At 53.0% G+C, this 24,188-nt stretch overlaps 1 protein-coding gene across 1 annotated transcript; it reads left to right on the forward strand.

Annotated features, from left to right (window-relative positions):
- The first annotated feature begins 11,795 nt into the window (after positions 1-11,795).
- On the forward strand, positions 11,796-18,317 carry PDZK1IP1 (PDZK1 interacting protein 1). Its single transcript, XM_031505557.2, has 4 exons — positions 11,796-11,879; positions 15,615-15,723; positions 17,603-17,701; positions 18,238-18,317. The coding sequence occupies exons 1-4, from the start codon at positions 11,816-11,818 to the stop codon at positions 18,308-18,310; spliced, it is 345 nt and encodes a 114-aa protein (XP_031361417.1). The 5' UTR covers positions 11,796-11,815; the 3' UTR covers positions 18,311-18,317.
- The last annotated feature ends 5,871 nt before the right edge of the window (positions 18,318-24,188 follow it).

Below are 24,188 nucleotides of genomic sequence, written 5' to 3' on the forward strand. Positions count from 1 at the left end.
CTTACAAGTGCATGGATGACACTGGGAAGTGAGAACACAGGAGACTTGGCATTGAGATAAAATTGAACTAAAAATCGGACAGAAGGTGGGAGGATTGCATATATCCAAAATTATGAAAGAAAAAACACAAAGCCCCAGAATCACTCCAAATTTGGGCATCTACTATTTTCCAGGCTCATTATTTGTTTTTAATTACAGTCTTTCTGGCAAAGCCATGTGGAGGGCAGCCTGCACTGGCAGCCCTGCCTGGGAACCCAGCCGAAGCCAGGAGCAAGGTCCTGCTTCATTAAGGGCATTCCCGCATAATTGAATCAAATCTGCTCACGGAAACGACGGGACCCAAACATTCCCACCCGGGCAGCCGATGAGAAAGCTTCTCCTCTTCGCTCTGACAGCCGAAGTGACAACAGGAGGGAGTAATTTATGGCTCTCTGGGACTGCTCGAGCTGCTCTTCATCCCGGGGCTCATCCCTGACATTCCCAGCGCCACACAAAGGCTGCAGCCGGCCGGGGGTGCCCAGGGGACACCGCGCTGTCACACCAGCAGCGAGCAGGATCCTCTCTCTCCTCCCAGTCCTGTTTTCTCTCTCTGGTCCTCCTGCCTCTCCTTTCACCTTATTACTCGTTCACCTTTATTTATTTTTATTTATTTTTATTTTTAGTTTCCATCCTAAAACTGGGAAGGGAGAGAAGGCTAGGAGTGGATAGCAGAGGATGAGGATGCTTTGAGACCACAGGGGCCACAGCGGGGACCTGCACGACTGATGAGGATGCAGGAAACCTCCCGGGGTGGGTCCAACAGGCGCTTTCAGACTTGTCCCCCCGGTAGACATTCCTTTTCCCCTGCTCTTGGAGCTATTCTCAGCCTCCCCAGTGACCTTTCCGGGGAACAATTTACTATTGTGTTTTGGTGAAGCCCAGCCTCTATTTTTACACTCAGTTTTGCTGATGCGGGCACAGGGAACGAGACGGGAATCCAGCAGGAAATGGGAGGGAGCGTCTGGAGCACGGCTGAAACCCCGGCGCTTTGATGCGAGCCCGACCGGCAGCACCTGCTGGGGCCGGGGGCTTCTCTCCCTGCCCATCCCTGGGGTAAATCCCGCCTGGCATCGGCTTAACCCGGCCGTGCCAAGGTGGCAATGGTGCTGCAGCCAAGGGCTTTCGGCAAAGCCGTGGTGGTGCCGTGCTCTGCAAAGTGAAACAGCGGCTTTCTGCTGGCGTTGGGTCGCTCAGGGATGCTGGAAAGAAGGGAAAGAGGCGTCTTGCTGGATGGGTTAGGAGAGGTGTGAGGGCATGGCCGGGGGTGTCAGGAAAGGCGTGGCAGAGCACCCCGGCTGCCTCGTGTGAAATAAACCGGCTGGAGGTGGCAGGTCTTTGTGTGAGGGGCTGTCAAGCCGTGATCCTTCCTGATGTGGGACCGGGAGCTGGGCTTGTCGGGAGTGAATGGCTCCAAAAATGCCAAACATCGCAGCCTAGAGGGGCTGGGGAAGCGTGGCTGCCTGCACGCCCTGTTCACCCTGTGTTTGTGGCAGGGAACAAGTGTCCCACTCCAGATGTCTGGGAAGATGGCCAAAGCCCAAGGAAGGGAAGGGAATGTGTCAGTCCTGCAGCTGTTCTGCTTCTACCACTGTCACCACCTGCAGCACAGCCCCTGAGGCAGGACCCTGCTGCCAGGGCTTGCCCAGAGCCCACAGAAACCAGAGGTGAAGTCATGCTGCATGTCTGAAGGGTCCAGCCGTGGTGTCACCTACTGCCTGTCCAAGGCTGCCTGGGGGGACTGGGAGCAAAAGGATGCTTCTCAGCAGCTGTCCCATCTCCAGAACACTTTGTTTGTTGTGATATATCCCTTCATATGCTGCTGTAGCTGAAACAAAACATCCACACATCCCAGTCGTGTCTTGCAACCATCCAGCATCGCAGCACCACTTCTCTGAGCATCCAACCTGCTCTATCCCCGGGAATGGCACTGAAATGGGAGCAGGAGGCTGGCAGGGGTGTCCTGGATGGAGTCAGCAGTGTGTCACTGTGGATGCTGTGGGTGGGGAAATCTCTGTGCTTGGCAGGGGGTGAGGAACAAGCCTGGGTGAGGCTCCAGTGTGGGACATCACTGAGGTGGGTTAGCAGTGACACACTGGCACAACCACCTGTGTGACAAGGAGTCACAAGCACACACTCCACAAATGCCTGTCCACGCACAGGACAGGTGAGTGTGCACTGACTTGCTCACAAACACACAGCCCGTGTGCTCTTGCACTGTCATGGTGCACAAACACAAACACTCCTTTTTGCACACCCTATTCCTGTGGGAGCATCCATGGATGCAAGTTTGTGGACAGTCCTAAATACACCTTTGGATGGATGTGGACATGCAGTCCTGCATGTGTCTTCAAGCCACTCAAGCCACATGCTCACACCTGTGTCCCCCTTGCACGCTTGTTGTCCTCACCAGACAAAACTCCAGGGTAGTTTTGCTTTTGGCTGCCATCAGCAGAAATCACTCACAGGCTGCTCCCTGCCTCATCCTTGCAAACCCTGAGCTGTTTTTTAACTTTCTGGGTCAGGTGGCACCAAACCATCCAAAGCAGGTACTGGATGTTTTCCCGGGGTGTTTCCAGGGCAGCAGGAAGGCTGAGCTGACCCGTGGCAGCCGTTGTTCCTATCTCGGCTCTCTGCCTGCAGCTGGCTCCATCCCGCTCCGAGCTGCTCCCCTCTATCGCTGCCTGCAGGTGCCGCGGGACGGGGATAAGGCAGGGACGGGCGGTGTGAGCGGCAGCGTCTGTCCCCTCCAGCGGGGACAGTCCCCTCGCCGGCAGCGCCAAGGCCACCGCCCTGCGGCCGCTCCGCTCTCCGGCAGGAGCTCTCGGTGGTGCCTCCCCCGTGCCGTGTCCCGGGGGTCGCGGCGGGGCTGTCCCACGCGGGGCCCGCCCGAGCCCCTCTCCGAGCCGGGTCGGTCCTTGCGCTGCCCGGGCCGCTCCTCGGGGCGGGCGCCTGCTCTGAGCAGGTCTGGGGGAAGCCCCGCTGGCAGAGAAAGGGCGCATCAAACCCACCGCAGCACCAGCGCTTCCTGCCCGCGGGGCCGGCCCCAGCGGGAACGAACCGGAGCGGGGCAGAACCGGAGCGGAGCCGAACCGGAGCGGAGCCGGGGCGGTTCCGGAGCGGAGCCGAACCGGAGCGGAGCCGGGGCGGTTCCGGAGCGGAGCCGAACCGGAGCGGAGCCGGGGCGGTTCCGGAGCGGGGCAGAACCCGAGCGGAGCCGGGGCGGTTCCGGAGCGGGGCAGAACCCGAGCGGAGCCGGGGCGGTTCCGGAGCGGGGCAGAACCCGAGCGGAGCCGGGGCGGTTCCGGAGCGGAGCCGGGGCGGTTCGGGAGCGGAGCCGGGGCGGTTCCGGAGCAGAGCCGAACCGGAGCGGAGCCGGGGCGGTTCCGGAGCGGAGCCGAACCGGAGCGGAGCCGGGGCAGTTCGGGAGCGGAGCCGGGGCGGTTCCGGAGCGGGGCAGAACCGGAGCGGAGCCGGGGCGGTTCCGGAGCGGGGCCGAACCGGAGCGGAGCCGGCCCCGCCGCCCCCGCCGCTGCCGCCAGAGGGCGCCGCCCCCCGGCCCGAGCGGCCCCGCGGGAGCGCGGCGCCCGCCCCGCGGCTCGTTAATAACGGGGTTTAGCGTCTTCTCATCTTTTCCAAATAAAGTGTGTTAAAGACTGTCCTTTTCCTCTTTTTCCTTTTCCTTCTTCTTTCTCCTCTCTCCTATCCCTATTCTTCCTTTCTCTCCTCCTCCCCTTCTCCATTCCTCCCTCTTTTTCCCTCTTCACCCTCTACAGGTGTTCCTGGGGTTACCGCAGACCGACAATCGCTGTGTTAAACCCGCTATGTCTGAACGCTGCAGCTATTTTCCTGCGGAATTTTGTATTCTGGGGTAGAAAGGTACAGAGAGACAGCTTGTTTCAGCTGCTGTTCCCCCCAGCTCGGCCAGGCCCTGGGGGTCTCAGCTCTGCCTGCAGGTTTCCCCGCAATGGGAGGGCAGTGGGCTCTGTGCCTGTGTCACCAGCTCCCCGCGGGCTCTGCCAGAGGAGCACAGGCAGCCGACTCTGCTGGGATTTCAGCAGAGGTGAGGTGACCCTGAGAAGACCTGTTCACCCTGTGTTTGTGGCAGGGAACAACGGTGTCCCACTCCAGGTGTACCTCTGGGAAGATGGCCAAAGCCCAGGGAAGGGAAGGGAAGGGAATGTGTCCAGTCCTGCAGTCCCACACTTCCCAGGGGGAGCACCGGTGGCTGTGCCGATGCCCTGCTAATTGTCGAGTACTAATTAATGTCCCACCAGTCCTGGAAACAACCTCTCCTCCTCAGTCCCAGGCAAAGGCATCTCCCAGGGGTCTTCACCTTTTGTCCTCAAAACCTGTTCAGGGCTGGATCCAAGGGGAGGCTGTTCTGAGCTGCTGTGGCACATGGGCACAGTTTGGCATTGTTCAGCCCTTTCCTACCAATCCTGTCCCTCCTGCAGGAGCCCTGGATCCCTGTCCCCCTCTCAGGGTACTTAGCGTGTCTGCAGCAGCATTCTGGGGGGCCAGCAGCCTTCAAAGCTTCAGGAATGGGTTAAGGTTCCCAAAAAGCTTTCCTAACTTCAATATACCCCGAGAAATGCCTTTTTCAGGCCTTGAACTCACATGAAATCCCTCTGGCCTTTCCATGTCCCTCCCACTCTCTTTCCCAGTAACAGAAGTCACTGCTCTGAGGAGATGAGGACATGATTTTCCCCCTCTCCTCCATTACCTGCATCTGTTTGTTTGGGTGGCAGCCAGAAAAGTGACTTCATGCATTCAATCTTTTTTTTTCCCCTACCCTTTATTTTTCATTTTATTTTCCTACTAGCCCAAGGCTCCCGCCTGTTGTAGAGTCGAGGGGGAAACATCCCGGCCAAATCCTACCCTTGTGTTATGGTAATCGCGGCTGCCACCCAGCAGATGCAGCTCGCTGAAATAAAAAGGCTGTTTAACAGGCAGGGGGAAGGAGAGGGGAGCTTTTGTTTGGCACTCGCCAGGGTTGGAGTACACTTGTAAAGCAACAACTGGAGCTCGTTGAAAAGAAGTGGAGGTTATTAGGTTCATTTCACTTACTGCCGATGGTCCTGTTATTTTTTTCCCCTTCATATTCCAGGCTTTTGCTCTGGTTCTGATAAGGAAGAGGAAAGAGATGGCACCTGAATACCTGCTGCCTCTGCTGCTGACCATGGGAACAGGGCTGCTGGCAGGGTTGTTTGATTGCAGCCCAGAGTTCAAGGATGCTCAGACTGGTTTCCTGTGTTGGGAATGCTTTTCCCTCTGCTCAGGGAAAGATGTGGGGCTGGAGGAAGGAAATCACCTTCCTCAGATGGTGCTTAGCAGGGGTGCCCTACTAAATGCAGGCTCTTCTCTACCTTCTTCTCTACCTCTTCTCTCTTGGGGACCTCAAGAGTCATGCAGGAGTTCCCTGGTCATGGGACATGGCCTTTCCTGGTGCTCCTCCTCCTTCCAGGATGCTTGGTCCTGCCTCTTGTGAGCAAAGTTAAGAAGACTCAAGAGCACACTTAATTGTGCTTGGAGCTATCAAAACACAGGGCTTGTCAGCAGCAAAGATGGTCCAGAATTTGTCAGAGCTTGGACAGCAATGGGTTGATGATGAGGAATAAAAAAATTCAAGAAGCTGGGATGATATAAACCTGCATCCTTGGAAGCTATAGTCTTGTTTTGAAGTGTTGCAGTTTTGGATGGGAGAATGACAGAAAGTAGTGCCACAGGGTTTTTATCTTCCTGCAGGTAAGTGGGGACAAGAAAATGATTAGATGGGTTGGATTTCTGTCCCTAGTTCCCTCTACCTACCTGTCTATCCCTCTGTCTTGATGCATCTTTCACCAGCCCTCTTTGCTCTGAAAAGCAGCAGCGATCCCCTTCAGATGCCAGGAATAAAATCAATGCACGCCCTCTCCAATTCAGGTAGCTGTCCATAAATCTTCCCAGCTCCAGGCTGGTCTCCCAGGACTCCCACATCAGCTGGGAGCCCATTTAATCGGCTGAGATGATCTGTGCTGTCTGTTGCCCAAAGGCCCTTTGAACTCTTTGTCTCCTGGCTGAGTGCTGAGGGCTCAGCCAGACTGGCCCATTCTGTGTGACAAGCCTCAGGTGAATAATGTCTGGAGCTGGCAGTGCCCAGGGTGCTGAGAGGAGTCCCAGCCCCTCTGCCAAGGCTTTATCACCACATCTCCCCATGGCCCCTGGCTTGGCTCTCTGCAAAGCTCCATAAACCCACACCAGCATGAAGAGCACCCAGCCTGGTGCCAGGGGAAGACAATTACAGCTCTTTTTGGGAAGGCTTGGCAAGGGCTGGAGGGGGTGTGTGAAATCACAGCCTCCCCTTCCTGGGGCTGCAGGATTGATTTTCAGCATATTTTAGTGCACTTTAGGTTTTAGCTGGCTGGGATTAAGTTCCATGCAGCAGCTTTGCTAAGGGACTTCTGGAAGAGGTTTTCCATGCTGGTCCAGCCCTTGGAAACACAGAACTCTGTGTTGCTTAGGATTAGGATATTGCTTAGGATATGGCCTCCAGGAAACAAATCTAAATCTGCCCCAAAGCAGCAGGACTCTTGGATCAGTTTCCAACCAGGAAAGTGCTGGATTGCCACCTTTAATAGCCAAGATTCTCTCCCAGGCTGTGTTGAAGTTGTGCTGGAGGTGGCTTCTCCTGCCCCCCAACAGCCTCCAAGCAACCCAGTGAGATCCAGGCCCCAGCTCTGGCCAAAGACTTCTGCACTCCATAAATCACAATTTAGCACGGACCACCATCAATATAGACAAAATAACCTAATCTGCCCCCATATTAGGGTGTTGGAAAACAATAATCCAAGAAGGAAACACATTATCTGGCCTTGTTACTTTACAAAGTAATTTAAATTAATTTTTCCCTGGAGTGGTTAGGGAGCACTGCAACTCGCCCTTGTCTATTCTCTCCGGCTAATGAAGCTTTACCAGAGACTGCTCGTGAATTCCTATTAAGACCTCATCTTAGAGGTTACAGGGCAAAGCAATTTCTGCTCCTGGGAAAAATGCCTATGAATTTGTAATTGTAAGTCCATGTTTGATAGGGATTAGCATCTGAAAGGGGTAGAGTGGTGGGTAGCAGAGAAAACATTATTTCAATTAGCTGAAGGAAAGCAATTAAACATCTGATTATAGTTTACACTTTTAATTTTCTCCTATTTCTCCTCTATTTTCCCTAAATTTCTGGCATCTGAGGTAATTATTTTCTGAAACTTTCCACCCTCACTGAACCAGCCATCTTTCCCTTCTCCTTTTGTCCATCATAGTTGACATTCAAATGTAAATGGTTGCTGAGCTGAGCTTTTTCCTCTCCCTTCTTCTCTCCAGATTCGCTGAATTTGGGGTTGGTGTAGAGGATGCTGTATCAAATCACACTGAAATGGGACATGATATTTCTCTTCACACCAAGGAGGTGAACGATGAGGAAAAGGAGGCTTTGTTCCACATCCAGACTCATGGTCAGGCTTGTGCCCAGCAGCTTGACACGGTGCCAGTGCCTGACTCCCCTAGGCAGAGCCCCAAATGCCTAAAGATTCTCTCTGTGCTCAGAAATTACTTCCAATTCCCTCTTTCCCTCCCACCTCTCAGCCTTAGCCTGGAGCTCAGCTGTGCTCCATCTATTTTTTCGTGGCTTCTTGGTCTCCTATTTCCTAATGACGATGCAATCAGTTTTCGGGTGGGAGATTCCTCGTGAGAAGGCTTGCTGTTATTTAAGGAAGATCATGAAATCCATCCTTAATGAAAGGACAGGAGAAAACCCTTCCACCAAGTTACACTGAAGCCTGAGATTATCATTTTTATGGGCTTCCAATCTTTCCTGCCTCATGTCTTATCAGCAAATGCAGCTGGAGGCTTCAAAAACCCTCCCAGCTTGCTGCTGATTTTATGGGATGAAGATTAGAGATGATCGGATAGCAAATTATTCATTCCATTCGATATCTCTGGGCAGGAGGGAATATCCAGAGCGAAGTCAGCTCCTTTCTCCCTCTCTGAGCATCCCACATTGGGAACCTCCCTATCTGCCACCCCAGCCACGCAGCAGTGTTCCCCCCACACCCAGAGGAGATCAGGGGTGCAAAATTCCCTCTGAGCAGGTGGGAAAGGCAGGGGGAGTCACAGGAGCAGGCTCATCCCCCAACAAGAGGGCAAAGCAGAGGCGGGTGGGGTTGATTCTCCTGTCAGGGATTTTTGGTTTGATTCCTCCCAGCCCTCCAAGGCAGGGCAGGCCATGTAGGTGTTTTCTCAGCCTCGTTTTCCAAGGCTATGGGGGCTGAGGCTGTTATGAACATTCTGTTAGAGCCCTGGCAGCTCCTGACATCAGGGACAGAGGGGCAGGAGCTCAGGGGGGACAGAGGAGAGACCCCCGAGCTGCCCTCGGATGGAGAAGCAGCAGCATCAGGCCCCAGCACAGGGAGTGGAGGCTGTGAATGCTGCCCAGAGACCCATCCCAAAACCAGCTGGTGTAAAAAATATCATCCAGAATGTCCCACGAAATACCCACGGGCCACAGAGGGGCTGCTGAACAGGCCTAGAGGGCAAATGAAGGCCATGGATGCCTTTTGCCAAGCCATTGACACTGGGGTTTTCAACAGCACATAAATAAGAAAATGCATGGCAGTTTAAAGGCATTTTAAAGAGGAGAAGTGGGGTTCAGAGCTATGATAGATGAAAACCCAAAGCAGGAGCTGCCTTTTTCTGCTGCCTTTTACCCACAGTATCACACTGAGCCAAGAAAATGCCCTTTTCACAGTGCTTGTAGCTCCTGGCTCTCTCCTGGCAGCATCCAGAGCAGGCAGGATTTGAAAGGCAAGTGTCAACAGGAAATGAGAGAATTCTGGCACAATCAAAGAATACTTGGTTTGGATGGTCAAAAGAAACAAGAAATTTTAAATTTGATTTGTAGGGGGTTTTGTGTTGTTTTTTTTTTTTTGGGGGGGGTGGGTTTTTTTGGTGGTTTTTCTATGTTTCACATCAGCTATTGAAATGTAAGAAATTTATAATTACTTTTCTATGAAAAAAATACAATCTTCTTTAGGGAATGAATGTTCAGGTTTGCTCTCATAGATTATTTTTTTATTTTTATGGCTCTGTCTGGGAGACAGGGAGGAAATGGAGAGGATGAAAGAGGGAAGGAAGGAGGGAGGAAGGAAGGAAGTGAAGGAGGTGAAGAGGGAAGAAAACGATTTCCATTAAAACACAGAGTCCCACAATATTTTTCAAAGAGGAACTGGCATCTGTGCTTTGAGATATATCATCCAGGAATGTTGCTTTGAGGAAATACTGATTTTTTCCTAAAAGTTATGTATTTTTTAGAGGAAATAATCACCGATTTTTGGAGTATATGAGTGTAAAGCCTGAAATTCCAATCCCTCCTTTGTGTAAAATATTTTATACAGACAACTGCTCACTTGGGTCCTTGAAAGGGCAATGAGCTGTCTCTGGCTGCACTTGGCTTTGACTAAATGCTGCCAGGGTGATTTGTCCTTCTGTGCCTCAGTTTCTCTCAGCTCTGAAATGGACCTGCAGGGCTTTGTCTCACCATGGCTGGGTGATGCTGGAGCCTTAAATGAGAGAGAGACAGCAAGATTTCCATCACCCAGCAGCAGAAACACACACACTTATCTGTCACTGCAGGTCCCAAGCCACGGCCGGGATGACAAGAGGAAAACCTGGCAAATAATCTGTTGAAATTTCAGACTTTGCCCCTGCAGGGAGGCTGCTACAGTGACTTGCAGCTTCTCATCCCCCCAGGGATGTGCAACCAAGGAGGTGCCACGGGAGCTTTGTCACGGAGGCACCTTCCTTCCTGATGGCTGTGGGGGCTAAACGTGCTTTGGAGCACAGGGGAGCTTTGAGATAAGCACTGAGTGATTCCCTGGCCTCATCAGTGAGCCAAAATCATTGAATTGCCTTAAATGTCATATAAAGGTGGGAACATGCAATTGGTAAAGTATTGTTTGCTCCCCAGGATGGAGCTGACAGCAAGACCGCTGTCGGAAAGGCACAGAGCCCTGCCTTCATCCCAGGGCCTGGCCTGCCATGCCCTGTCACCCCAACACCCCACAGCACATGGATGGATCCTTGAGACCTCCCTGTCTTTGGGAAAGCAGCCCCAAGCCCCTGGAGCTGTGCTGTGCAGAGCCTGGGGTGACAGCACAACCAGAGTGGAGAAGGAGCCTCAGGACCCAGCCCCAGGCGCGGCAGGGGAGGGGACAGCAGCAACAGAATGTCCCAGACCTTGAATTTCCCTGGGGCAGCAGCAGGACCGGCTTCTCGAGGGCTTCTGATCTGCTGATAAAGCCTTCTGCCCCAAAGGCCAGGCTGCTTTTGCTGGGCTTCTGCAAGGAGAAAAGCAGCAGCAGGCAGCAGAGAGCTCTGCACGCTTTCCCGCCGGGTTTCCCCGGGTCTTGGGGAACCCAAAGTCCACTCTCATTTTTACTTATTCACAAGCCATTCCTTTTCCTCTGTAACATGATTAGGTTGTTTTACAGGACCTAATTATGGGCTCCGTTTGTGACACTTCCTTGCTGGTGCCTGGGAAAGTCCCTGCCCCACCGATTTCGATTTCGCAAGCAGGGTTGGCAGTGGGGTTATCCCACACTGCACCTGGGGGCCTGGCCCTGGAAAAGGAATTTGGGAAAGAGTTGGGAACTGGCTTTCGATCTTGTACAGCTCAAAGTCAGATCTGGTTTGTCTTCAGGATAAATGATATTATTGTCGATACAGGGTAAAGAGTTGAGATGAAGGAGGGTAGTCCTCCTCTGATGAGTGTGCATTCTGAGGGTGCTGCACATTCCTGAACATGGGGCCCATGGAGATAAAGTGTTATTTGCTTCTCAGGATGGAGCATCCAGGGGAAATCACCAGACCCAAAGGTCGGGGGCTCAGATGCTGTTGAGGGGTTACAAAGATGCTGTGACACATCACAAGAAGAGTGACAGTGGAACACCTGGCTCACAATTTTATAGTTTCCTTCAGGAGCAACTGAAGTTTCTTAGCTGTGAAGCCAAATACCTTTTATTCTTCCTGTGGGGTGGGTTTGTCAGTCATCCAAACCTGACATGGACTGGAAAATTGCTTAACTCGGGACCTGCAACATTCTCTGTCCTGCAGCATCTGTGCAGCTTTTGTGGAGGGCAAGCCTTGCAGCCTGCTGCAGCTCTTTGGCTCTTTCTACCTCTTCTGGTATTGAAGAAATTTTGGGGACAGCCCTGATGCTCTGTTTCATAGTGTCACCATTAAATAAGGTGTGGGAGGTGAGAGGCAGTACCCAGCATGGAGTCTGGTCTCTTAATTGGATGTTTTAAAGTCACCAATGTGTTTTGCTGGGTTATTAGTGACACTTGTTGAAAAGAAAAAGCAGGGAAGTGAGTGGGGGTCCCATGGGGTGGGAAGGAATGTCAGAGCTGGGGCATTGCTGGGCTTCCCCTCTCCTCCTCGGGAAGGGGACTTGGGGGCAACCACGCTCCCCAAGCACCACAGGTTCACTGGGGAAGACTTTTACCCACCCGGGTCTTGTTTTTTTCCTCCTGGACCCATGCAAATATTTTGTGCCTGAGTTCCCTTCCACGCCCTACCTACGGGGACCGTCAGGTTCATGTCACCGCGCCCCAAACTGAGCCGGCGAAGAAGCACCTCCTTCCCGAGCAGGATTTGAATAACCAGGTGAGAGCATCGGCCCCGATGAGGTGTTTGATTATTGACCAGGCGCTCGCCGCTGCCGTGCCCGGCAGAGCGCAGCGCTGCTGCCAGCATGCCTGCCCGCCTGCTGCTCCTGGGGCTGCTGCTCCGGCTGCCTGCTGCCTTCTGCCAGGAAGGTAAGAGCAGCCAGCTGCCTGACATCCCGGGAAATAGAGGCAGGGAAAGGCAGGAAGGTGCGCCGAGCCCCGGCCAGGTGGGAGCTGTCGGTGGGGGACAAGGACAAACATGCGGGAGCCTCTCGGGAAAATGAGCCGAGCTCCTGCCTGAGCTTAGCTCTGCCTTCACATCAGCGCGGGTGGGTGTCCAGGGGGCTCGGGGGTTTTGCTGGAGATGGGATATAGAGATTTTCTACCTGTTTTGCTGAAGGCCGAAACTGCCACCTGAGGTTTATCTGAGCTGCTTGCACAGAGATAAAGTGCTCTGGTTTACCTCTGGCAGGACTGTGCACCGAGATGAGTAATCTGTTTCCTTAAGGCTTTTTTTTTCTTTCTTTCTTTTTTCTCACTCTTATCCTTGAGCAAGTGTTGTTCTGGGTTGCTCCCTGAGCTCTCGGATCCTCCTGTTAATCTGTAATTTTGATCATTGCTGAGGAGAGGGAGCAAATATTTTCCTCAGCAAATTGACCTCCTCTTCCCAAAGATTTAACAGAGAAACTTCCTATGCTAGGGCATTATTTTTAGGAAATTCACTAAGGGTTTCTCTAGTGCTAGAAATAATGAGGAATAATTAAAACTCATCTGGTGCTGCCAAAGTCCCAGAAAGTTCCCTCCCCCTTTCTCCTCCTGATGCCCCAGCCCTGACCGCTCTTCCTGTGTTTGTTTACCAACTTGCTGAGGATTTAACAGTCTGGAGTGTCCATTGTCAGCAGGGTTGAATGTTTTGCTTGGAAAGAGTAAAAAAATAAAAAATCCTTTAATGAGGATTCAGAGCCTGGCACAGCTTCCTTAGCAGAAAAGACAGGCCAGGCAAAGCTTTCCAAACATTCAGAGAAGATGTATTAAAAATCAGGTGTTCAAATTAGCTGTTGAGTATGAAAACAGAATTGCAACAAGTGCCCAGGCACTTCTGGAAGAGGCACTGGCACTTCCCTTGGTCTGGTTTGTAGCTGCAGATGTGTGGGGACACATCTGCCAGGGCTGCAGATTCCACACTGCTTAGTTTGGCTTCAGAAATCTTGTTTGTGGGGGAAAACCCCATCAATTACCATGGGGCAACACAGAGAGGAGGTGGCAGAGCCTGAGGGACGGGCTGACCCAGGACAGGCATCCCCGGTGAAGCATTTTCCAGGAACACAGGCCTGTTTCCACAGGTGAGACTCATCCTTTCAGCCATCCCTCCTGGCAGGGCAGCGAGGTGTGCTCGGTGGGACTGCAGCCAGGCAGTGCCCCGAGGGCGGGGACCCAAACATTACTCCTGAATAGATCCTATCAAGCTCTTCCTTCTGCCTCATCCCCATTCCTCCTTTCTTATGCCTGTGCAACTTTCCCAGCCGGTATTTCAGCCCAGTGTAGAGGCATTTGCCATTCCTTTACCATCCTTATCTCCCCCTGCAGCCAGGCCCTACATGATCTCTGGAAGCCAGAAACCATTGATTTTGGTTTGGTGTTTTCCCTTTTGGATTTGGATGCTTCAGAATCTGCTGGAAACAGCCACAGGAGTGAGACTTCACTCACAAAACCACCCAGTACCTCCTGAGCATGCTTGCTCCAAGGAGGTTTGCTGCCACTTTTCTTCTCCGCTCCTTTCCTGGAAGATCACGAGATGCAAATTTGGCAGTTTAAGTCATTGCTGACTTCATTCCCTGGTTGCCCTTGAACTCCCTTAACCCCAGCAGGAGCCTCACGAAAGGCTGGACCTGACCACCCCCCTGCCCCCCCCCCCTAGGCTTAGGCTGGAAACCTCGGGTCTGGCAGGAAAAATAATAATACAGCTAATAAATAAATGTGGCCAACAGCCAAGGGCAGAGGGAGGGAGGATGCAGAGCGAGCCAAAATTCAGCCAGGAGGCAATAGATGTGTTTGGGGCTGCACTCACAGGGGTGGTGGGCAGCCGGGCAGGAGCATCCCTGAGCACCAGGCAGGGCAGGAGGGGACCAAGCCCTGCTCCTCCCCAGTGCCAGCACCCCTGGCTGCCCCAGCACAGCCTGCTGGTACAATGGTACTTCAGTCAAACACGCTGATACAAGAGGAAAGTTCCGTCTGAATTCCTCCTGCTTGAATTTCTGCCCTGGGACCTTGCAGAAACACGACAAATGTCTCTGTGGGGAGAGGGGCTGAGAGATGCTGCTCAGGGCTCTTCTCACAGCCCCTTGCCCAGGACTTGCTTTCCAGACTGGCAGTGCTGGTGAGTCAGCTGGCCAGGCTGATATCACTTCCAAGATGAAAAAAAGAGCTCTGGTTTGGGGTTTGAGGCTTTGCTGTTTTATTTATTATTGTCTCTTGCAGTAAAGACTCCAGGAGCTGGGGATGCTGCCAAAGTATCCCAAAATCAGAGGGAGGAGAGCTGTTAGCAGCAGAGGCAGTGTGAAGCTGGATGTGGGGTAGGAGTTGGCACGTGTGGAGCATGCAGCCTACTCTTACTACTGCTAGTAAAGATTATTTTCTGTTTATAGCAGAGGCTTCTGTCCCGTGAGGCAGAGGAAGTGCTCAGTGTGAATGTCTGAGGAGGCTGCAGCATCCATCCACTGCTCGTCCTGGGGCAGCTCAGCCTTGCAGGGGTCCCTGGCTGGCTCTGGGTGTCCTGAGGCTGATGCTGGGGCAGGTGTCACCCTCTGCCTGCCCCTGCTGCCCGTGCACAGGGACAGGTTATGTGCAAGGCTCTGTGTTAGAGCAGCAGAGGAGGAAAAGCTGCCTCTGAGTAAACAGTAATTAAATCTCAAAGGGATGTGGCTGTATGGACAAGGTGTCCTTTAGTGCTGATGTGATGGCACTTAAGGATGGGTTTGACTACTCTGAATGCTCCACTGTCCAAAATCCAGTGGGAGGCAAGGAGCAGACATCCCAGCAAGGGCTGGGCAAAGTTTCCTCTTCTCACTGCCTGTCCTTGCATCCTGCCCACATCCAGGAATGTGTCTCACAGCCTTCCCACCCGCGGCTGGATTCCTGCCTAGGTCTGGATAGAGAAAAAGGAACTTGTCAGTCTGTTCCATCCCTGGGGGAAATGGGGCTATCCCAGCCAGCTCCCAGACCCCCACTCTCCACCCCAATGCTGCTTGGGGCCCTGCCATCCCCACCTGTTCTTTGTGCTGAGGTTATTCCTCTGAAAGCTTCAGCCTTCAATTTCTGTCATAAATCATTTGCTGCTCTGGAAACTTGTTGGATGGTGCATTTTACCAAAATCCACAACGACAACTTTTTGCTGTGGGAGTGGCTACCAAATCTTACACTCACCCTGTTACAGTCCTTATTTTACCAGTCAGTATTTGGAAAATATCCTAGGAATTATGTCTGTGGCATCTGGGGACAGAGAATAAGCAGTTTGCTGAAACCCCTCTGCCTTCTTTCCTTTGACAAACACTCTCCTTCACTCCCTTCCTCCATATCCCCCAGGGTTTTTTTCCCCATCACAGAGTGACCAGCCCCACAAGGTGCTTGTTTATGTATCTGTATGTGTATGTCAGTGTATAAGGGGCCCCAAAGCTGCCAGGCACCACACTCCACATGCAAACACCAGTGAAAACGCTGCTAATTGTATTTTATTTCATTGGAATCACCAGGTAAGCCTGCCTGAATCGACAGCAACATGTCCTGCTCCGATTTGCAGGATCAAGCTCTCATCTGGACCTTGCTGTGAAGCTGGCAGATAAAGCCTGAGGATGAATTTCTAACCCGTGTCCTCTTCCCTCCCTGCAGCCCGGGGCAGCCTCCAGCCGTGGTCACAGGGTGTCATCGCAGTGGTTGTGTTTCTAGTCCTGGTGGCCATTGCCTTCGTGGTCAACAGGTTCTGGTGTAAGGACAAAGTGTAAGTGTGGCAGGTTGCTCTGAGCTGGGCTTAGCTTGGCACGTGTCACTTCCAGCAGCCTCTGTGCATGTTCCAGGATTGGGAACACCGTGCTTGCTATGCTGGGAGAGCAAAGACTCCCTGTCCTCATCTCCCCGTCCTTTTGTCCCTGTCCTGGTCTCTGATCCCTGTTACTGATTGCCAGATGTGGGCTTGCACCATACAAATTTTTTCTGCCACCAGTAAAGAAAATTCTGTGCTGGGAATGGCAAAGCCACGGCATCGCAGCTGGATCATGTGGGAACGTGTTCAGGGACCTGGCCCAGCCTGGTTTTCTGTGGCTTTTGGGGGTGCAGTTCCCATGTACCTTGTATCCATGGGATAATAAGCCTGAACCAGTGTTTTTTGCAAAGCAGACAGAGCCATGTTGTGAGAACACACTGAGAGGAGCTGGGAGAAAGGGAGGTAGTGGCAGTGGCACTACCCTCCACCTGGAGCCCATGGCAGAGGCAAATGTGGTGTCTTTATTCATCTGAAAAAGGCTCTGTGGGATGGGTTTAACTCTTGCCTGATTCTGGCCAAGCAGACTCACAGGCTGCTGCTCCTGCTCAGCTGAGCAAGGCCAGCTGGCAAGGTTGCAGCAACTTGATCTTGAACCTGAGCCCAAAGGCCACAGGGGATGAAGACCAAAAGCACTCCACACCTGTTTCCCCATTCCTGTGCACTGGTGGGGTTGCTTTGGGCTGGAGTCTTGTTGTAGCTGTACATTCCTGCAGCCTCTCCCGGCTGAGGAGGTGGGCAGCTGGTTCACACTCTGAGCATCAGCAGGTCAGCTTTCCCCCAGAGTCATTTTAAGCTGGTCCCTTTGGGATGCACTCTGGGCCGATGCATGATATGTATATATACATTTATATGGTCTGACTTGCCACTGTAGTCTTTGTTTCCCAAAGAGGAACCTTCGTCCTCAAACTGAGGGAACCCCCAGCCCATGGAGTGGTAGGCAGGGATGGTGTTTCCCACTGCTGCCCGTGCCTGGCTGCCTTTTCCCAGCCTGGAGGCAGAGGATGCTGAGGAGGGCTTGAGGAGGGATGGTGCCTTGTTTTAATTAATCTGGCCTTCCTTCAGAAGAGCAGGAGCGAGGCTCGGCAGCCTGGAGCCCTGCCAGCTCTGCGCTGTCACTGTCACAGCAGCTATCAGCTTGAGCCACTGCCTGTTTATGCCAGGTTGTTCCTTGGAGAAGCCTCTGAAACTGCCCTTGGGCAAGCTCTGGAGGAGGCAGGGACGTGCATGCAGGGTGGACCTGCACTCACCCTCTGCTGCCAAATTCCCCGGTGCTGCTCAGGCTACAGGCTCACTCCAGAGCTGAGCTTTTGGAGCCTGGCTCCAAACACTCCATCCCTGCCCAGTGGCTCCTTCTGCAAGTGATCCAGGCTCACTTCTGAGAGAGAGCAGCTCAGCTTTGCTGACATGGATGTGCACAAGGACAGCCCTCCTGTGCCAGGGCTGAGGCAACAGTGGAGCCTTGACTGCTCTCTCTGTGTCCACCAGGATCCACAGGGGACTGTTTTGCAACAGATTACACAGAAGTGGACTGGAAAAACCAGTTAGTGGGAGAAAACAATCCCACGTATTGACAGTGAGTCCTGCTGACTGCCAGCACGGTGCTGGGAGTCACCGCTCTGGAGACAGGGGCTGGCACTTGGCACAGCCTCTGCAAAGCTGCAGTGAGGGCGTCTCTCCTTGTCCTTGTCCTGCTGGGAAGGAGGCTGAGCAGGGTGTCCGAGGACAGAATCACACCCAGGACATTTATTGTCTCTGTGGTGTCATCACCAGTAAGAAGCTGCTCCCCTGCACGGCTCCTTTGCTGCTCTGTCCAAACTCCTCCCTTTTCTCCCTGCAGGGAAAATGCTGAGAATGTGGTGAGTGTGGAGGACAAGCCAGATGCTGTCATATCCAACGGCCATGAAGGGAGATATGTATCAGCTGCAGCTGACTTCAGGTGAAGGACCTGCTCAGACTTCTTCCCCATGGCTCCCAGGCTCTGCTCTGTTCCCCTGGGGACAGCTCACACATGCGGAGCCATGGTCTCACCCACTCAAGGTCTTACACATCCCATGCACCTGTTTTTGGGGCTTTTAACCTTTCCAGGGGCTAAGGCAGTGAGGGATTATCCCCTTCTCCCTCATCTCTCCCTATCTGTGCAGCTGAGCCCCACAACCCATCCACCACCTCACAACCTGCTACACCACATTTTTCTTATGCTACATCACAATTTTCCAACAGAGGAAACCACCAAAAGTACCACAAGTCACCACACAGATGGTGACTGCCAAAACAGCCCTCACTAACAATTAGAGCAACTCCCATCCCACACTTGGCTCTGGTCCTTTCAAGGTGACTCCTCCTGTGGTCCCCATCTCGCCCCTCACTCAGAGCACAGCTGGCACCAGCAAGGTCAGGATGCCAGTGGTGGCTTTGGGAATGCTGGCTTTGCTGGGGCTGAGCTCAGCATTGCACTTGTCCCTCTTGGTGCAGGTCCAAAGAGAACGAGCATGCCTACGAGAACTCCGTGGAGCCCGAGGAGAAGGTGATCACCACGGCCATGTAGCAGCACCCACCCGCCACCCTCCTCCTGCCACAGAGACCCTCTGCACTGGCACCCCCTGGGAATGATGGGGCTCTGGCCTCTCCACGGCACCACCACCTCCTGATCTTCTCCCTTTCCACCCATGGGACATGCTCTTGTCCCTCTGGGGCTGGCGTCCATACGGGCATTGGTCACCAGGAGAGGTCTGGAGGTGCCACTCTCCTGACTGGTGGTCACCCTGGCGAGGTTGGTGTCCCAAGTCCCAGGAGGGTGTTGACCTGTTCAAGGCACAGAGGGAATCCTGCTGGGTGCCTGGAACATCCCCATGCTCCCAGCCGCCCTCCGGGGAGCAGCTGATGGAAAACCTGCTCTTTTCTCCCCGGTTCACCCTCCTTTTTATGGCCTACACCATTCATTTTAACGTCAGAACCTATGAAATTTTAATGTCAAACCTCCCCCTCTGTACATATCTTCCTGGTGAGCAATAAAGGGAATTGTTGCCTATGACAGAAAAGAGGGTTGTTCTGCTAATCAGCCAGAGGACTTTCTGGCATCTCACAGCTCTCCCAGCCTTAGGCAGTTGGGAGAATGAAGGACATCAGGGAATGCTCAGCATTTGGACTGCCCCAGAGCCTCAAAGACATTTACAGGGAAGTGAGAGCATCATTCCTCCATTTGCCAGGTGAGGTTACAGAGCTACAGAAACAATCCAGCACTTCTCAGTGCTGCTTAATGGGTGAAAGGCAGCACTCCCTGAACCCCACTGACCCCAGTGTGCAGCCCTACAGCCAACTGGGAGCCATTCCCAGGGCTGGAGGCTCTCATCAATGGCAGTCATTGATCAGGGCTGCCAGGAAGTGGCATGGGGCTGCTCTGGGCAGTGCTGGCTGTCCTGGGGCAACCTGCTCCTGCCAGGGTGCCCATTAACCAGGGTCTGTCTTTTGCTGTGGTGGGGACAGTGCCAGGGCCACCATGGGAACAACGAGCTGCTGTTCTAAGCTGTGGCATTTGTAGATTGAAATGAGAGAGCTCTGATGCTTTGGCCATCCCTCGAATGTGAGTTACTCCAGTGGCATGAAGGGTCCTGTTCCTGACCAGTGAAGAAAGGATTAAAGGACTCTGTAACCAAGGGCAGCCCAGCTGGAGCAGCACTGGGGTGGGAGATTTATAAGAGGACATTTTTGGCAGCTCCTGGTTTTGGGGGGAGGGAGGTGTTTCTAGGGCTCTGCTGTGCACTACCCACAGCTGAAGCTGCTGACATCCCTCGCAAGTGGAGACACAAATATTCAGGCAGGTGTCCTCCAGTAACAGACACACCTCAAAAGGCATTTTCCCTAAAGCCTGAGGTAGTCAATATTTTGAAAATGTACTCAAAGACTTGGCATTGAGAAATCACAGCTCCCGTTGAGAAATTGCATGGGAGTAGAAGAAAACAGGCAGAAGGGTTGGAGAGGTCAGGCCCTCAGATGTGAAGGCAGGATGGCTGCATCTCCAGCATCATGTCAGAGCTGTTGCCATCTACCACCCTCCCTAGGGTAGCTGGAGGCTACCAGGCTGGGTCCTGCAGCACCCCTGATGGATGCTGCTCCCCTGACTTTCCTCTCACAGGTGCCAAATGTCATGTGGGTTTGGAAAAACCAGGTTCCCCAAGGTTCAGTGGCGCTGCTGCACTCAGCAGGGTTTAAGGATTAGTCATTGCCTGTTCCTGCCCTGTCAGCACTTGAGCTGGGGGTGTGGCGAGAGGAAGGGAACCCATTAATTTTTTACCTCTCCGTTGCAAAAGAAGTGAACAATGTCACCCTTATAATGAGTAACAACAGGAGTTCATTCCCTGCCCTGTGCACATAGTGGATGTGTGACAGACGCCCGAGCTCTTCACCCCTCGGTGCCTGGATGTGGGTTTGGAGTGCAGGTGTGCTCAGTGGGTCTCAGTGTCCCATTCCCCACGGATCCCTGCCGTGCTGTAAGTCTGAGCAAGGACAGGGCTTCACTGCTGGGCTCGCCCAGGAGCTTCTGTGCTGGATCTTATGACAACCAGTGCCCCTTTGGAGTTCACTTCCCTGGGGAAAGCGCCTTGTGCAGGAGCCAGTGCTGTGTCCTAGCAGGATCTCACCTCTGCACTGTCCAGGGTGCTGTCCTGCCTCAGTTTCTCTTGTCTGTGAATCACAAGCCGAGGCTGACTGAAGCTGCCTTCCTGCAAGCTGTGCAGTCACTTGCAGATGCTTCTCGGTGTGATCCTAAAAGAACAAAAGGGAGCGAGCGTAAATGAAATTTATTGTTGGAAAATCTTAATTAGATTTTAAGCCCCAAAGGGAGAAAAGTGAGGTATTATCTGACACAGCTAATGAGTGTTAAGGGTCCATTGTTATATTTCTTGTTTACCTTTCTGTACTGGCTGATACAGCCCAGATCCTCGTCTGTACTGCCATAATTAGGATATCTCATCTCTTGCTGATAGGGTCGGGATGCTCTTTAAAGCACAATGCTGTCTCATCCCTCCCTGGCAGGATGAGCGTGATTGGGAAGACAACTTCTGGAGTGCCAGTGCTTGTGCTTTCCACACTGCACCATGAGCTGGGGAATGTCCTCCAGGGTCCGGCTGTACCTGAGACCCCCGGGTGCGAGGCACCTCCCACCTCAGTGACCTCTCTGAAGGTCCCAAAGCCAACTCGCCTGAGGGCCAAATCCTCCCCAGCACCTCTCTCCACACAGCACAGGGGGATGAAGGTCCTCCACAAGCCTCCCCAAGCCCACCAGTGAAAGGTAAGGATACCACGAGTTCTCATCCTAACCCCCATTCCTTAATGCCATTATCTCTGGAGCCTTAGGCTTCAGGAAGATGTCCAGGGTTGTGTTCTGCTGCAGACAGGGTAGTCTCCTTTGGGGCAGAAGGTATTCAGGGTGGGGGTCTTTTGCATCCCCAGTTTGCTACCAGGTGTATCATGACTTTTCTTGGTGACCTAGGAGGGTGCAATCCATCCCTTGGAGCCCCAGATAATGAAATATCTTGTTGAAAGCCACCTTTGCTGCTTCCCTGATCTCTCCCGAGGCTCTTTAGCTCTGAAGGTTTGAGATGTTTCTGTTCCAGGAGCAGTTTGGGCAGGTGGACACCTACAATATAAATTATCCCAAGGTAGTTTAATTACAGATTTGCTGTATTCAGGTAAAATGCAGCACCAACTCTATCCCTGCACCTGAGCAAACCTGGGGTTTATATCCTGGAATTGGGCACCTTGACACACAAGAGGTGTGATTTGGATCTCCAGAGGAAAAAAGGGAGCCTGTCCCTCCCCTGTGGTTCTTTGGGTGGGGAAGGAGCCCAGCCACCCAGGTGGAAGCCAGGAGCATGGCATGGAGGGGTGGCTGTGTGTGGGCAAGGGGGCTGAAAAGTTTTTGGTCTCGATTCAAGCCACTGAAAGCCAGGAGAAAAATACCATCTATTGTTGGTTTATACACCCGTAGTAGCCAAACAAACATCCCCGGAGCCTGTCCTTATCACTTTATTACACCTGCTAGAGTGAATAGATTAAAGAGAATGGGGGAGGGGGGAGAAAGCTGAAGAATCCAGCAGAAAAACTGGGTTTTGGGATTGTTAATTATTCTCTGGGGTCTCTAATCTTTAACTGGCAAACAGCATCACTAACTGTCTTAAAGCCCCTCCTGGAACATCCTGATAATAAGCCATCTGCATGAAGGCACCCCGTTATCTGCCCTCCTCCAGCCGCCTGTGACATGGCTGGAGTGGGAGATAATGAATGTGTGGTGTGTAATAACGACACGTCATTCATGATTATCGGCCCGATACCCAACCTTTTAGCTCCATTGTTTGTGCTTCGAAAAAGAAAAAAAAAAAAAAAAAAAATAGAGAAAATAAAAAGGAGAAGGGAAAAAAGGAAAAGGGAAATTTTTTGGTGCTATGGGTTGTCCCGGGGTCCCCGAGGTGTCTCCGTGCCAGAGGGGCTGGCTCTCGTAGCATCTCCCAGAGGGTTTGCTGGTGCTCGGGAAGGACTCGCCGTGGATTGGCGGCTGCTGTAGCCATGGCGATGGAGGAGCGAGCTGGGACAGCGCAGAAATGTCACAGCCTGGCAGGGAGATATTTGGGGCAGAGACGGGCGATTAGATCTGTGTCACTGCCTGCTGCCCGCTCCTCGCACGGCTCCTCCGCTGCTCTCCCGGCCGTTTGGGGTGCCTGGCACAGGAGGTTATCTTGTACAAGCTGCTGTCCCGAATCTGCCACCGTTTGAAGGTGGGGGATGTTTGTGCTGCTCAGTTTGACCTGGCTAAGCTGGAAACTGGAAGAATTTTCTCCTGGTTGCTGCTGCGTTAGGGCTTCACAGAGCATCGGTGCTGCAACACCTTCCCCCCAAAGTTTAGCCCTTCAGACTGCAAACCTGGTTTAAGCATGATTCTTAACAGGAAGAGATTTTGAAGTGTTTGGCTCTGCTTACCTCGATTACTGTCATAGCTGCCTGGAATAACGATCTGCTATTTGCATCAAAAATGTCAGCAGTTTCTCCTCTCTTTCCCAAGCAGATTACCAAAAGCAGCTGCCCTGGAGAAAGTCTCTGCTGGAAGTGGTTGGGGTTTGGCCATTCAAAACAATCTAGCAATCAGAAGGACACTTGGAAACCAAATGGGCAGCTTTGGTCATGGCAGTGAATAGGGTGATGGCCCCAACACACAGGGCACTGCACAGTCCATGGGGTGGGCAGCAGCTGGGGGCCCTAATCCCCCATTCCCAAACCAGAAGATGCTGTAGCGACACCTTTAAGTGCCACCAGGTTATTTTGGAACTCACCACCAAGGAGACTGGGATAGGTCTTTGTGGCCAAGGGCACCTGAAGCTTGTTTCTTGGACCACCTGCTGGAGAGTAGATGAGCAGAACTTCAAGGTGGCTTGCCTCTTCCCAGATGGGTGGCTGAAGTGTCTGACAAATAGGATTTTTCTGTATCAAAAAGGTGTTTTTAAACCACTGCCCTCTGAAGGCCTCGCTGTGCTGGAGCTGGGGAGGAGGGCAGCAGGAGCCTGACCTTTCAGACCTGAGTCCACCTGGTGCCAGGGTGGTGGCACTGGCATCTGCACAACCTGCACCCAGCCTGCTTCTGGGGGTGAGAAGGGGAGGGCTGGGAGAAGAGGAACTTGGTCTCCAGCTGTTTGCAAAATAAACACAAACTGCACTTTGCTGGCTAATCTCAGCATCCCTGTGCCTTTTGGTACCCCCATAGCCAGAACAAAGGTCTGGATCCAGCCTGAGGAGAATTTTGTTTCTCAAACTGAGGATGCAGCAGAGATGGGGAGCAGGAGGGCAGCAAGAGTTCAGTAGATGGGGAGATGCTCAGATTTATCTGTCATGATCTGGCCATCAGCAGAGAACTGCTCAGGCAAACAGACAGGCAGAGAGGCATGGTTTGGGTATGTTGGTGCCTGCAGTGATGCCAGTGCTGTGGGTGAAAGCTGCACAGCCTTGTCTGTCACCATGGCATGGCACATATGCAGGCATTGGTGCCTTAGTTTCCCCTGATGCCTGCTGGGGTCCTAGGTCCTCGCAGTGACAACTTCCCCTGGGCTTTGGGTAATGCCACAGACACACAGGGCACTCCGACAGAGTGGCTGCTCTGCTGGGGTGGGGACAGGGATGTCCCCAGGGACAGACACATCATCTGCCTTGCTGGGCTGGCCTGCCAAGCCCGGGGGTTTCACAGGGACCAGGGAGGACTTTTTCTGGGTCTCCCACTGCCACCTACTGATCCATTTCACACCCTGACCCGAAGCCCATCCAGATGGTGCACCTGGACTGGTGCTGGAGAAAAGCTCCCTCTACCCCCACAACAAGCCCAGTTCCAGGGCCAGGGCTCACCTGCACCCCTTGGGCAGGCCACCCTTGAACTGTTGTCAGCC

The sequence above is a fragment of the Lonchura striata genome, chromosome 9 (genome assembly GCF_046129695.1).
Source record: "Lonchura striata isolate bLonStr1 chromosome 9, bLonStr1.mat, whole genome shotgun sequence".
Taxonomy (NCBI): Eukaryota; Metazoa; Chordata; class Aves; order Passeriformes; family Estrildidae; genus Lonchura; species Lonchura striata.